General features: G+C 43.1%; 1 protein-coding gene across 5 annotated transcripts in view; it reads left to right on the forward strand.

Moving 5' to 3' along the window:
• Nucleotides 1-379: 379 nt before the first annotated feature.
• SMAD2 (SMAD family member 2) overlaps nt 380-14,662 on the forward strand; it is a 48,955-nt gene continuing 34,672 nt past the window's right edge. The window contains exons 1-2 of one of the 5 annotated variants that reach the window (XM_032205461.1): nt 380-429; nt 9,407-9,699. In XM_032205461.1, the coding sequence (XP_032061352.1) occupies nt 9,464-9,699 (236 nt within the window). In that variant the 5' untranslated portion in view covers nt 380-429; nt 9,407-9,463. Of the gene's footprint in view, nt 430-1,452; nt 1,611-3,566; nt 3,696-9,406; nt 9,700-14,662 lie in introns of those variants that run through there. The other 4 variants (XM_032205462.1, XM_032205464.1, XM_032205460.1 and 1 more) reach the window with 4 other exon arrangements.

Here is a 14,662-nt window from a genome sequence, read left to right on the forward strand (position 1 = left end):
CGCATGCGCGCCTGCAGGCCACCCAAACGCCGCCGCCGCTTCTCCGCTCAACCGCCCCTAGCGGACGCGCCGAGGGAAGAGTGACAAGCACAGAGACCAATCAGCGGCGTTATCCCGCCGGAGGGGCGGAGCCTCTCGCCCTCCCGCCCCTCCTCGCCCCCCATTCTCTCCCTGCTCTCCCTCCCCCCTCCCTGCGATTCGCCGCCTGCACCCACCAATCACCGGCGAGAGCGGTGCGGAGAGGAAGGCGGGGCCTCGCCAGCACCCCCCAATCCCCTCTCTCCTTTCCCTTGATCGACATTCCGACGGACCAATAGGCCTCCTCCCCTCCCAGCCGCGGGGGTGGGCGGGGCGACGCGCCCACCAATAGGAGCGGGCGGGCAGCGCTGAGGGAGGAGTGCGGCCGCGCAGCCAGCCGGGGAGCAGGAGGTCGGGCCCGGGGCGGCCGTGAGGGGCCGGGGGGGCGCTGAGGGCACCCGGGGGGCGCTGAGGGGACCGGGGGGACCCGGAGGGGGCCGGAGGGGGCGGTGGGGACCGTGAGGAGGCCGTGTCCGGGTCCCCGCGCCCCGCCGCCGCTTTGTTGCGGTGTGAGGGGGTCGGGCAGGGCCCTGCCCCCCCCCCTCCCCGAGGCCCAGCGGTGAGCCCCTCACAGCCAGGCCGCGGCGGGGGGAAATGAGGGAAAAATGAGGGAAAATTGGGGAAAACGAGGGAAAATTGGGGGGAAATTGGGGAAAATGGGGGGTGTGGGGGGCGCTTGGCTGCCCTCCGGGGTGCTGCAGGCTGTGTTTGCAGGGTGCTTGGTGGTGGTGGGGGGGGGGTGAGGGGCTGGGGGTGAGGCAGGAGGCGCTCCGTGGTGGTTTTGGCAGGGCAGGGTCGCTGCTCAGGGCTTGCTGTGGGTTATCGGGGCGCCAGGGGTTGAGATCCTTGTGCCACGCTCGGTCTGAAAGCGTGTGGGTTCGCGAGGTGGTGTGAGTTGGAGGAGGGGGAGAGAGTGGCTGGCTGGTTAAAGGGGGGGGGGAGGTTGGAGCTGGCAGACCCCTCCTCCCCACCCTGCGCCGTTTGCTTAGCACTCTCCTGGTGAAAGATAACGCGAACTGTAAATGCCTTGGAAAAGGGGGAGGGGGAGGCTCTCAGCTTAAACTTCACTTAAATGTGTCCTTTGGGTTATCTTCATGGGGATGTTTGATGTTGGGATGTTTAATAGGGTGGCTTGGTCGTTGTGTGGCTCAGGCTTGGGCTACAGTAAAACGAGCAAGAGAGAGGATTCAGTTTTCTTTATGGAGGAGTCTGGTCACGGGTAGCATAATTTTGGAGAGCAACTTATCAGCTTTCCTGAGATTCTGTTTGATCATGATAATAAAAAAACACCACAATTGCAAAAATGAGGTTAAAAAACAAACAAACATTGGTCTCTTAACTGATCTCTTTTTTTTCCTCCACCTAGAAGCTAGATCCGTGAGCAAAATCAAATGAGCTTGAATTGCACAGGGAATCTCCAAATGAAAGGCTCTCCTGGGTGCTCCTCCATCTTCCTGTTCCACTTGATCTTTCAGAAGTGTTGAGCACCGGTTGATATAATCGAGTGTATTGGAGCTCAGAAACCTGTGCTAGTGAGTGCAAACTTAAAAAACAAAACTTGTTTCCAACTCCGATCCCTTTCCCACAAAAGTACTGAGAGAACAGGCTTTGTAGTAGGTTCTGGATAACAATGAATCCAAGCTCTGCTTGAGACTGAAGAAAATTCCAAAGTTTTGTTTATATAAAGAAGAGAGTGCAGAATTTTAATTATTATTAAAGGTATTCTAGAGTTTTCAAATGTATTCAGCACTGCCTTAATGACTGTGCATGTAAATGCCTTGTAATTGAAAGCATCCATTTATGGACCCGACTTGCTAAGTGAGCTGTAAATTCTGCTTTTCAGATTGGATTTAATGACTTTTATCATAAAGCCACAAACTGGTTGTGAACTGTGCCGAGAGGCAAACAATACCTAAGCTTACTTTGCCAAAATATTTGTAATTGTTGATTTGTTAAACTGAATTGCTGCAGGTCATGCGATGGGATTAGTTTTTTGTAACAGAATGGAGAGCACAGGCAGCCCTGTGCTCAATAATCTCTGGGCTAGAAGAAATTGGCTACTGCAGAAAGTCTTAATAAATGTTTCTTTCAACTTCCAGTAGAGTGACTGTCTTACAAAGAGTAAGGCGTTGTTCCAGATGAGTTTTTATTGTGATTAAGTGCGTTTGACTGCCATGGTGTGAAATAAGACCAAGAAAGAGACTGAGAGAGCAGCTTCTGGGTCTCTGATCAGCGTAGTCTGGGGCTTGAGCTTGATTTAATTAAGCTGGAGCGAGAAGTGCATAGTGCAAGACACTCTTCTGTGCACAGCGAGCACAGAGGGGAGCCTGGCCTGCTGGGGGAACACTTGTTGACGTTAGGCTGTTTTGAAAAGTCATCTTGCATTAACTAATTGCTAAATGTGCTTATTTATGGTTTAATGAAGGGGGGGACCTGCTAAGTTACATGGCGAGAAGCTGAAGCGGGTACCTGCTATTCAATTCTGGGTCTACCTGTCAGCTCTACCTCAGGAGTATTTGCTTTCCGAAATAATGAAACTGCCCTTTGTCTGTTGCACATGGGCAATTTTAATCAAAGCAAATTAGGTGAGAGGAGCTTAAACTGTTGTGGTTGGGAATGCTCCTTTGGTGCTTTTGTGGCTCTACCAAGGGCTTTTAGTTTTGAGGAGAAAGGCTGTGAGTTCATAAATAGCAAGGATGTGGAAAAAGTTTGCTGCTTTGGAGGGACAAGTGAATTGGCTGACTGCAGTTGTGGTAATATTCCTCTAGGAGAGTTGCTAAAATACATCAGTCCTATTAGTAGTTTAGGTGCATGCAGTTTTAGTGTGCTATGTGAATGCACATTTTGCTTCCAATGTGCTAATTTTCTAATAGCAATAAAGCTTTTCATTATTTTGTCTGTAGCTTGCAGTAGTCCTCAGTAATTGAAGAAAAATTTAGCTCCTGAAACTGTTCTATCATGTTGGTGCTTATTTTAGCCCTGCATATGAGAAACAAGAGTTTTCTTGTTTGATTCATAATCAAACTTTGTGAAATGAGTGAGAGGAAAAAGTCTACTTTCAAACGTTCAAAGTAGTTGGGTAATTCTCTCCTCAATGAGCTATATAAAGATAAAAGTTCTGCAGAGTTTCAAGATGCATTGCAATACTAGACTGTAAGAAACTTAAAAAATTAACGTGCAAATTGAGGCTGTAGATTTTGCACATTGCAAAATCCTTGTTCTGAAGCTGTCCCGGAGGGAGAATTCCCTTCGCTGCTGCCCCCCTGGATCACGAGCAGCCTGCCTTGAACTTCATCAGCTCTTGTCAAAGCTGAACCCGGACCTTGGCTTTGCTCCTGGGAGCCCGGGCCAGCTGGAGCCCCTCGGGAGGGAGCGCTCTGGAGCCACTCCCCACCGCTGGCCTAATTGGCTGTGAAGCTCGGCTGGGGGTGGATCTGGGGGCATTGCTCAGCAGGGCTGCGTTCCCCTTTCCCCAGCTCTCTGCCCACACCGAGGCAAAAAACCCGAACGCCCAACAGCCAGGAAGGAAGTACTTGAAGCTGTCCTGCTCCGGCCTGAATACAGGGAGAGAAGCTGGTGTGTTGTCTAACTTGCACGTGTGGTTGTTCTTCGGAAACGTATGTATGCACAGCAGGCTCAAGCCTCTCCAGTATGACAAAACCAGGTGTCTTTAATATGTGTTTGAGGGAGAAGTAGAAGGCATGAGCCCTCCAGAGTCTCAAAAGGCAGGTTTTGGAGGGGTTGTGGGTGTACTGGCAGCAGTGAAGCGTCTTCTCCTGTCTGTTCCACCAAGTTCTTTAACTAGAATACGTTCTGTCTGAACGGGGAAAAGTGGCATTGATTTTTAGTTTGAACACTGTACAGAATTCAGGTTTCCTGCAAATCATTAGCATTGGGGAAAACTTGCTCAAATTCTGCTGAGAATAAGCTGCCTCGTTGTTTGGAATAACACTGCTTCAAGGATCCAGAAGCAGATCATAAATTCATTTTGTTTTGCTTCTGTTCAGTGCAAGACAAAACGCTAGCTTTATTGTTTCTCAAAGTTTTTCCACTGCTGATGACCTTGCATTAATTAATACATGTTACATGCAGTACTGCCTAACCTATGTACGTTAAAGCTTCAGCTCTTGGTACTGGTTAGCCTAACGTAGGGTCTTGGTGCTGCCTTAAATAGACTGCCTCAATTTATATGCTTATTCTGAAAGAACTAACAGCACGGGGAGGCATGTGAAGGGAAAGGGTGGGTATTCCTTCCTCTGAGATTTGTGAGGCATTGTACACTTGGTAAAGTTGGTATAGAACCTCCTCCAAATTCTAGGATTAATGGGGAAAAAAAAAAAAGAACTATTTAAAATATAATGAAAATGAGACTAAAATTATGACTAAATGAACTTGTAGGCTCTCGCAAATGCTACAAAGGATTTCCCTCAATCTTCTTTCCTTAGGAGCTTAACTTCTGTCCTCTCCATTCCAGAAGAGCACTTGAAAATGTGATTCTTCTAAGCCAGAATACTTCTAGTAAAACCAGGAGAGATCCCATTTCTTTATTTCAAGTTTAATATGAATAAGCAGATTGATATGAAATGTGTTGCATAAGGCTTTAGAATAAATTAGCCAGAAATCACTTGATATTTTTGGTAGCACCAGTGTGTTTATAGTAAGTTCCAGACACTGAGGAAAATTTCCCTTGAAGATTTTAGTCTGCAAGCATGCTGCCCTTAAGGTTTTCTTCATCTTTTATGCTTAGTTATTTCTGGGATCATGGGCTTAATATTTAATCCTTGTTCCAGAGAGCCACAGTAGAGTGGAATAATAGCAGACATGACTCAAACTGTGACTTTACAAGTTGCCAACTATTGCACTGACCCGCTATAGAAACGTGTGTGCGAGGAAGCCGAGTGTACTACGGGGGCAGAGATGAAACATACCACCGAAGTTAGGCAATCTGTACGTTTTCCAGTTTTAATCTGTTGGGTATAACAGCGTGTGCTCCTTGTGTGCCAGCAGTCTGACACTTGTACCTCTCTTTCAAGCTCCTTGAGTACTCAAAGCTGTGGTTTTAAGGCACAATCCAGGGAATGTGGAAAAGGATGAAATAACGAAAGCTTTCTGCTGTGTGTCACGCTTCTGCCATCATACTGATAGTTCAGCTGCAGTTGAACTCGGAAAGGGGTCTTGGAAATCTCCCTGTAATTACCTAGAGTCCCAGTACATTGATATGTGGAAATAGTACACGGGCAAGTATAAGACAAGATCTTGGGGTATGGTGTTGGGCATCAGTGGAACAGAACGAGCAGTGGAGAGGCAGCTCAAAGAACAAGTGGTGGAAAGCATGCGTAAGGTGTTTAAAAAGCAAAGGCCCTAAATAGGTTCTCAGTGTTTGGAGGTGGTTGCCTGTGGATTACAAGGAAATCACAAAGGCTCTGTCACAAGAAGAAGGGTTATTATGTATTTATTTAGCCTGTATTTAATCTGCAGCCATTTTTGTAATGTGGGAATATTGCTTGTGGTATTGGCAAGTGTTTCCTGGGCCCATTTGGAGAAAATGACATCTTTTGTGGGTGAAGGAAGCATACAAGGAAAAAGGCTAGAGGAGGGTTTTTACCAAGAAGCTAGTGCCAGCAGTGAAAGTGTGCAATTGAATGATGTGTTGGGAACAAAGATCAAAACTCCTTATATTCCCATGTCACTCTGAAGGCAAAAGTTCCAGGTGATGAATTGAAATGGGGTTTGCTGGTCAGAAAAGAGCTGTAGCAGTGATTGCTGAGCACATTGGTGTAAGTTTGATGTCTGGGTCTGCCTCGGTGGACAGAGAGGGAACTCAGTGCAGATGTAGGGCTGCAGAGCAGCCCAGAGGCAGTGGAAGGGGCAGATTCTTGAGCCGCTGCCAGATGTTCAGCAGCACACACGTGCTGTCTGTCTTCTGTCTGCAAATTGCTCATGAGGTATAAATCTGTGTGCTTTTTCTTGTAATGCTGATGTGGAGAGCTTTAGTGTAACGTGACTGAAAAGATGTTAGCCGTGATCTCATGTAACTTTTCTGTGGTCTTTAGATGCTCCCTCTGCCATGCCTTCAAGTGCTTGTAACTTAGCTGGAGAAGGAAAACTTCAGGCCTGGCATCTGTCCAGGGGAGCTTCCCAAACTATGTGAGCAGTGTTCAGATACTTTGTTTGCCACAAAAGGCTAACAGTCCTCTGTTTGTGGGAGGGACGTGATTCAAATGTACAGAATCACGAAGCTTGTGGACAAGATGAATACAAACGGTTCTTCAGTAAAGCTTGCAGAAGAACAAGGGGCACAGTGAAACTTGGAAGAGATTAAATTAAAGACATCCCCAAATACTTCTTCTAAAAAAATGGATGTTAAATCCTGGTGCTGTTTGCCACAAGGGGTTGTGGAGACGGGTTCAGAAAGTGAATTTGTGGACAACAGGTCCCTAAATGGCTGCTAAAGGGAGCAAGTAGGAAGGTAGTATTTAATATTCCTGCTACAGCAATTTCAGGTGCTGAAGTTACAGAAGGAACAGACTGCATAAACCAGCAAGCTTTGTGTGCTTGCCTTGTGCCACTGCTGCAAATGGGCAGTAGGCTAGGTGTACCACTCTTCGAACCCAGTAGGGTATTTCTTAATTACTTTATTGCTGCTTTTTCCTTACATAATTTAGATTCATCTGACCTTCAACCTAATTGTGCCATGTGTTTCCTAGTGCCTCTTCTAGGCATGGAGAAGGGTGCAACGTTTGCATAAAGTAAACTGGCTGAAATAGTCTCCTGTAAGTATTCATTGCAGTGGGCTGAAGTATTGAGGTGAACAAAGTGCTGCCCTACTTGGGTCACATTCTATCTGCTTGGCCTTTGAAAGATATGGGGCTGTAACTGGAATAACTTGCTGAAATTCTTACTGATGCTCCTGGCACATCCTTCATATGGTGTGGCTGTAGTTAGAAGAAAGAAGTTAAAATCTCCCAGAATCTTAGTCTGCAGCTGTGGTGTATGTTTTTTACAATTAGCTGCTAAGGTGTGAGAATTGATGTAATAAAAGATATCCCATTACCAAAAACAAACAAAAAAAACTTTCATGGACAAACAGCCATGGGGTAGCAGATAAACCTGTGCTTTTTGGAAGCATCAAGCATTTACAGAAACAGTAAACATCTATCTGAGAGCTGGCTAAAACTAAGTAAAGTGTCTGGAAAGTTCTGGTCAGTTGAGTTTGAACTGATAGACTTTAAAAATGGTTAAAGGGGGATTTTTGCCTCAGAGCATGGCAGAAAAATGTGAATTCAGATGTAAAGACAATCTGAAATGTGTAGGCTTTCTAAACTTTTCCTGCTGCAAGACTTAAATCAGTCATTGCACACTTAAGCAGAAATGCAAGTTGTCTTCATTTTAAAAAAGTGAATATGGGAAATTTATATATAGATCAGTGATACGTTTTAAGGGAAAGAATAATGCAAGACTGGACACCTTGCCTCAAGGGGTGTTGTAAAGCTGAAAATCAGGTAAAAACATTGAAAGTGCTCAAAGGTCCTGGAAGAATAAGCAGTTTACTGTGGTGGTAAATGGGACCCTTCAGAAGTGTGTGCTTTATGAGGCTGACAATCAAGGGAGTATTCTGGGACACTGATAGGTGTCAAATTTGAAGCAAAAGAACAGGAAATGCCTATCTTGTATGTCAGTGAGCTCCATAAATGAGAAGAATTGGCATGTGGATAAGCAGTGATATTGGTATCCGTTGCCTGCATCTGTCAGCATTGAATGTAGTGTTCAGATATTAATCCATCAAATGCCAGTGCCTGAAAATGTGGGTTTTGCAGCAAAACAGGCTGTCCTCCTTTGGTTTGCTCCCTGAATTCCGTGTGCCTCTGAAGCATCCAGTGTTGGCCCTGCTTAGAAGCTGAAGTCTCTTTCAGTGACGAAATTCAGAGTAACTGCTGTCCCAGGTCATGCTTTGCATAGTGGAGTTTGAGTGTCCTGTTCTGTGTTTAATCTGAAAATGTTGGATGCTGGGTTTATTTCTCTTGTTCCCTATAGCCAAGGCTACAATGTAACGTTTTTGTAGTCCAATGTATCGGCCACAATTCCCTAATAATTTAACACTTTTGTAAGAACAGAAGTTCTTTGCGTGTTACAGTCTTGTATGAAAACGAATGCTTTGATTTAGGACAGGTTATTTGAATCACTTCCAAAAAGTGACTGTTGTTAATCTCAAGTCCCTGTTAATCAGAACCTGTCTCCTTGAGCCTGAACAACTACAGTTCTTGCTTTGGTCATATTTTCAGGTGATCTCAAAAGCTGCTTCACTGAGGTATAATTTAGTTGAAACCGAAATGTTCTTCCTACTGAATGCTCTGTTTTGTGGAAGTCAAAAAGTTAAGATTTAAAGCTATCCGTGGAATATTTTCTAGCTTCTGGTGACTTGTTGGTTCTCATTGGAACTGTGAAGACATGATAAAGCATAAATTACCCAGAAATACTGTAGCCTGAAGTATCCCAAATGAACCACGCTGTTTTGCAGATGGGAAACTTCAGTTAGGTGAGGTTGTATATTTTGGATAGAAGCGAGGAGCATGCCAGCTCAGGATGGGGATGCACATAAGCTGCCTTGAAAGCTCTGACCATGTAGCCTGAAGGTAGTGTTAGTGCTTAGCTAGAGCAAGGTATTTTCCATCTGACTGAAGTAACTCATGTAGCTAAGGGTGCTGAGGTTTGGAAGTAAGGTGACTTTCTGGAATTCTCATGCCTGGAACAGGAGAATAATCTCATCACCGAACGTCAGAGTGAATTTCAAATCTGTGTCCCTAGTGGCACAAAAATTGGTAGTTATTTAAATCACAACAAATGATCAAAAAAGGCTTGCCAAATGGCTGGCTGCTGAAAGACTTCTGTCAACTCATAATGATTAAATGGCACTCTAGACACAATTTTGCTTGTTAAGTTAATTTGGAGATGGGCAGCACATGCAAATCCGAGTATGCAATTTGTCGGTCATTTGTGGAAAACTGTCACAAATTACTAAAACCAGCTCAGACTAGGTGCAAAGCTAGATTCAAGTAAGTTAACTTTCTGTAACTTCTGAAGTGAGTAGACTTTGGCCAGGAAGAACTTGAGGAAAAATTAGGTGTCTGTAGCAAACTGAGCTAACTGCTGAAGTGATTGTAGAAATTTTGTCCTGCAATTTCATTGATGTGAAGAAGTCCTGAACTGTTACCTGACTTGTTTTCAGATGCCAAATCCTATGGCATTTGGTGGGGAGAGGTCCTAAGCAAGGTTTGTGTCTCATGTGAAACCTCAGTGCTAATGTGTCTGTTTTGGTTTATGTTTCTAGGGATCAGACGGGAATCACTAATTTATTGCGTGCCGAGTGTTCTGTCTGGTGAAAGTCATGTCATCCATATTGCCATTCACTCCACCAGTTGTGAAGAGACTTCTGGGGTGGAAAAAGTCTGCCGGTGGCTCTGGAGGGGCTGGTGGTGGTGAGCAGAATGGTCAGGAGGAAAAGTGGTGTGAAAAAGCAGTGAAAAGCTTGGTCAAGAAGCTAAAGAAAACAGGACAGCTGGATGAGCTTGAGAAGGCAATTACCACTCAGAATTGCAATACAAAATGTGTGACAATACCAAGGTAAGTGCTGTTGTGTTTGAAACTCTTACAACCACTTAAGAAACCAAACAGATGTTTAGGCTGTCATGTGGACAAATGAATAAAAGAATGAGTTGCACGCTTTTGGGTTGTTAAAAATTCTTTAAAACCTCTTTTGTTTTTATATACCGTTTGCTTTGATTCTTAGAACTGAACCACAAGCTCTGTCAAGTCACAGTTTTTAATAATAACTTTACATTGTGTTTGTTACTACCTAGATTCCAGTTTGTATGTATTCTGGTGGTACCTAGCATAGCTCTTTGTTCATAACACTGCCTTATGCTTTTATGTGATAATACTAATTGGAGGGGCTTATTTGAAACTATGCTTCTGCTTCGGAAAAAAAAAAAGACTACTTTTTCCTTGGTCAACACTTCAGTCATCTATTTATTATTTTCAGTTCTATTTGCTAGTTTTGTTTAAGTTGTACAAGCTGCATCCATTCTCCCTTCTGAAGGGAAAGTATTTATCTTGGGAAGCAGTTTGTCTGAAGACTTGTTTATTAATGGAAGTGCTTTGCATTTAACCTGAAGTATTTCTAGAACTTTTCTTCTGCTCCTTACATCTGTATATATTTAGGTGAACGGCTTGCGTTCTACCCCTTTGACATTTTCAACTTAATTCATAGCAACTGCTGTGCGACAGGCAAGGGTTATGTTTGTAAATATAATGCAGTGTGTTCTAGATTCATGTTGTACAGAACTCCCACTAAAAGTGCATGTGTAAGCTCATGAAGTGTGCTCCATAAATATCAAATCACTCTACAGATGTTTGTCTTTCTATGAAATTGCTGGAGGATCTGGTGACACAGGAATATTCTGGGTGCTTTGCCCCTTGACATACATCATAGTTTGTAAGGGAGAGAAACTGCGTGTGTTCATGACCTTAATTTCTGTATCTTTAGCACATTGGTCCCAGGGAGTTTTAAACTTTATATTAATCGTGGTGCTGTTTGACCAGTATCAGTAATGACTGCCACCTATCAAATATATTATGGCTGTTATCTGATAATGGTTTTAGCATTCTCCTCTAGAGTTGACATAACTTTCTGGAAAAACCATACGTGTGTTCTGAATCACAGACTACTTAAATCCTTCTCTTCCCTTTCTTTTCTGTTCACCTTTTGTTTCTAATGCTGCATTCTACTTGTATTTTCTTCCTTGGAGCAGTCCCCAGATTGTCTGGGTTTCCCTTCTGCTTTCTATTGTTGGTTAAAAAGTGAAATATGTATTAGAGTTTCTTACCTTCTTGTGTGTCAGTAGCCTAGGATTGGAACCTATTAGGATACATTTCTCTGAGACAGCTTTATGTATATAGTCAAGTCAAAGCCACAGCAAAGACAAAATGCTTAATTGGGAGTTTTTTTTTCTTCATGTTACAGAGGACATAGATTTATACAAACTATGTACCTAACTTGCAGAGCTCTTGCAAATTCCTAGAGCTTTCCGGCAAGGGTACTGGGCAGTAAATATTGCTACTTGAAGATGTTTAAACAAGTATTCCTCTGATAACAGTATTCAAAGGTACAAACAAGATGTTAATTTATCATTGTTTTCCTGGTCTACTTGCTGCCTGTATTTGAGTAACTCCTTCAAGTTGCATGGCCTTTTTGTGAAATAGTAAATAATTCCTTGAAACTGAATGTGAAGCTCAGTTAAACTTCGTATAGTCTGTATCCTACAATGAGCAGTTCTTGCTCAGATGTGCTGTATTGTTGTCATCTATCCTTGGGCCAGCTGAAAAAGGGCTCACTAAAATTTTACTTTTCTTGGCTACCTTATGAGTAAGAAGGGAACTAGAGAACTCTTCAAGTGGTGCTGCCTATTGCACAAGGTTTAACACCAAAGCCATTTGTTAGTTTAAAAATAACGGGTGAGATGGTATCATGGTTGCAAATAGTGCTATTCAGAATTGAGTTTCAAAGGTGGCTTTTGGACTATTGATATATTTTCACTTTGACAGCAGTATTCTGGGCTCCCAAGAAAGAACAAATGTCAGCTGAGTACTGTAATGATTTCTGGAGGTTTTTGTTCTTGGATTTAGTAAGTTAATAAAACTGCTGCTTGAGACTTGCTTTAATGAATGTCTTAAAATCTGTACATCAGCAGGGATAAACAATAAAAGACTGACTTGCAAACATTTTTTTTCCTTCCTTGTCAGCAAGAAGTTTGGGTGCTAAGTTGCTGAGATGCAGTTCTGACATGAGTGAGAGGGCTTTGGGTTTTGTTGTTATGTGGTTTTTTGTTTTTTTAACTAGCTTTAGATTTAATTTTTGATACTGTTTAACTCAGCATACTGACAAGTGTTGGAGATGCCTCTTTCTGCAACTGTTGCATTATTCCATCAACAGAAGTTTCCCTTGTGGTTTCACAAGTTTCTGGTCCTGCTGGAAATGTCCATCGAGGTTGATACAATACTGAACTCTAGCATATGTTTTCATCATTGAAACCTGAAACAACTGAAAATGTACAAGCTGTTCTCAAAACTGAAAGTGGCTCGAATGAAATTGATGAAACTCTGCAGAAATCTGCATGCACTCCGCTTTTGATAATCCTGCTGCGATTAGGATGGTTCTGTTTCTGTGCTGTTGGTCAAGGTGACCACACACTGAGGCTGATGCTGTGTGAACTATTCAAACCACTCGTGTGGTAATTAGCACAACTTCTTATACAGACTAATAGAGGTTCTGAGAAAGCAGAAGCAAACAGATGGAGTGGGTGTTGGCATCACACAGCGGGGATGCTTAGCTCTTCATAAGTGGGTCAGTAATCTAGAGCAGAGGCTAAATAAGTACAAAGGTCCTTTTGACACTAGCCCTCTAAGTAATTTGTAGTTATCTTGCTGAATCCTCCCAGCAAGCCAGTAGGATTCTAATCTCATAATCCCTGTGTATCCTCAAACTAAATGTTGGTTCTTGGGTTCACTTTTCTAAGGTATGTAATGAATTCAGTTACATTTAAGATCATGTCTTTATGTTCTCCCTTGCAGTTTTTGTACAAATGGAGCACAAGAAGCAGTCAGTGAAGAAACAACATGAGTACCAATTTATATAAGACTTCTACTAAAGCAGTTTGTTCCTCATTAGCATGGATTGTTCTGCTGAAATAAGTACTTTTTGGATAGCAAAAACTAAAATCCAAGCCCTTAACAAACAAAACAATGCCATACAGTGAATAATCAACTGACATTTATAGTCTATATTCATTGTTTAAAAAGTCATTTCAGTGGTGACAGTATACAATATTGCAATTCAAAGTAGGGAAACAAATCACTGGCTTTAGTGTTGCAGTGTTTTAATGGGATCACCGGTGTGTCTCTTCTGTCTTAAAAACTGCAGATGTTCTTTATGTTTGGGGCTTCTATTTTTTTGTTTGTTTTAGACTTGCACAAATGAAGCTTTTGTAAAATACCAGATAATACAGAAGTAATGTCAACAGGGATTAGGTGGAACAGGTTTTGAATAGGGATGACTGGGGTTTTGCAGATCCTATAGTTAAAGACAAGGGCGGGGGGGAACTAGGGGAATTTTACATTGAGTTTATACTGCTTTGTGATGCCTTATGTTCCCTAGAGCATATGTTTCTGAAAACTAATGCAGGACTAAGTCCTTCCTGAGCATTACATGGGTACATGCTCAATTCTCCTTCTGTGTCAACGCTTAAGTAATGTGAAAGCTCTAATAAGTTTTTATATGAAGGATGTGTGAAAATGGAGATGACCTGCCAGTACGGAGCACTCCCCAGGCACACCTGTGTTTCCCCTTTGTTTTATGTTGTAATCCGTTCACTGTCCCACCTTGTGTCCCACCTTCTCACCCCTTGCTGGACCCACAGAGTGCTGCTGCATCTCCTCGCACTGCTGGCACAGTCTGCACAGTGCAGTGCTGAACAGAGGCTGACCCTGACATCCCTCAGTGCAGAGCTGCATTTTTTTTTGCCTTGCATGGAGGAGCATAAAGAAGGCATAGGTGCCTCCCATCAGTCTCAGCATCTGCAGCCTTCATTCGTTTTATCTTTGCGTAGTGAGTGGAGCTTCTGTGCGTGCCCTGACACTGCTGCTGCTGACTGGGAGGGGGAGGCACTGAAAGATGCATCTATAACAGTATACCTCTGTTTCCTCTTTCCAGATGTTTGCGTGCTCACTCGGTACTCTGAAAGGGTTTAATACAGCATCAAAGAACTTCCTGGTTCCTACTTAAAAGAGCAAATGTTCTTCTTGAACAGACCAAATTTGTGTTGATGTTAATGGTTATATTACAGTTAATATGTAAGCTTGCTTTTGATACTCTGTACGGAGCAGTGCTTAACACTTGAATCTTAGTTGTAATGGGAGGTCTTGAGTTTCTGCAGAGGAGGTAAATTCTATTACTGCTTGATAGTATAGCAGGCTATGGCACAAGAGAAAAATGATGTTGAATATTGATGGAAAAGTGATCTGGTGGAATACTGGCTGAAGTAAGGTTTTAAGACCAACATCTTTAAATCCCAATTCAGGAAATCCCAACTCAAGGAGTCTTTTATAGGGTGCTGGTAGGGTGCTTTAGAGTCTTAAGTGAAATGAAGCAGTTGCTCCCAGTGCAAAGGGAAGGCCGATATCCCTGTCAGATCCTTGCTTTCCAGCCTGCTCTGCCATTAGTTTTAGAAGATGCTATCTGAAAAATGGTTGGTCTTGCTTAAATTTGATAGGAATGTGGGAAATTCAGTCTTATCTGTGTCCTCTGCCCTGCTTGCTAAATGTAAGGGGTAGCATCCCTCTGCTGTGTTTCCTGTGTTTTTCAGAAGCTTGTTTTGGCTCTTTTTTTTTTTTTTTTTTGGCAGCCTCCTGATTCTGACTTGAATGTGAGAGATAATGAGGGGCACAAATCTGGCAGTTGTTTTGAAAAGCATGGCTGATTTATAGTCAACAAGTAGACCTTTAAAGCACCTGGATTCTGCCTCAAAGATGA

Source organism: Aythya fuligula, chromosome Z (genome assembly GCF_009819795.1).
Source record: "Aythya fuligula isolate bAytFul2 chromosome Z, bAytFul2.pri, whole genome shotgun sequence".
In the NCBI taxonomy this organism is placed as follows: domain Eukaryota; kingdom Metazoa; phylum Chordata; class Aves; order Anseriformes; family Anatidae; genus Aythya; species Aythya fuligula.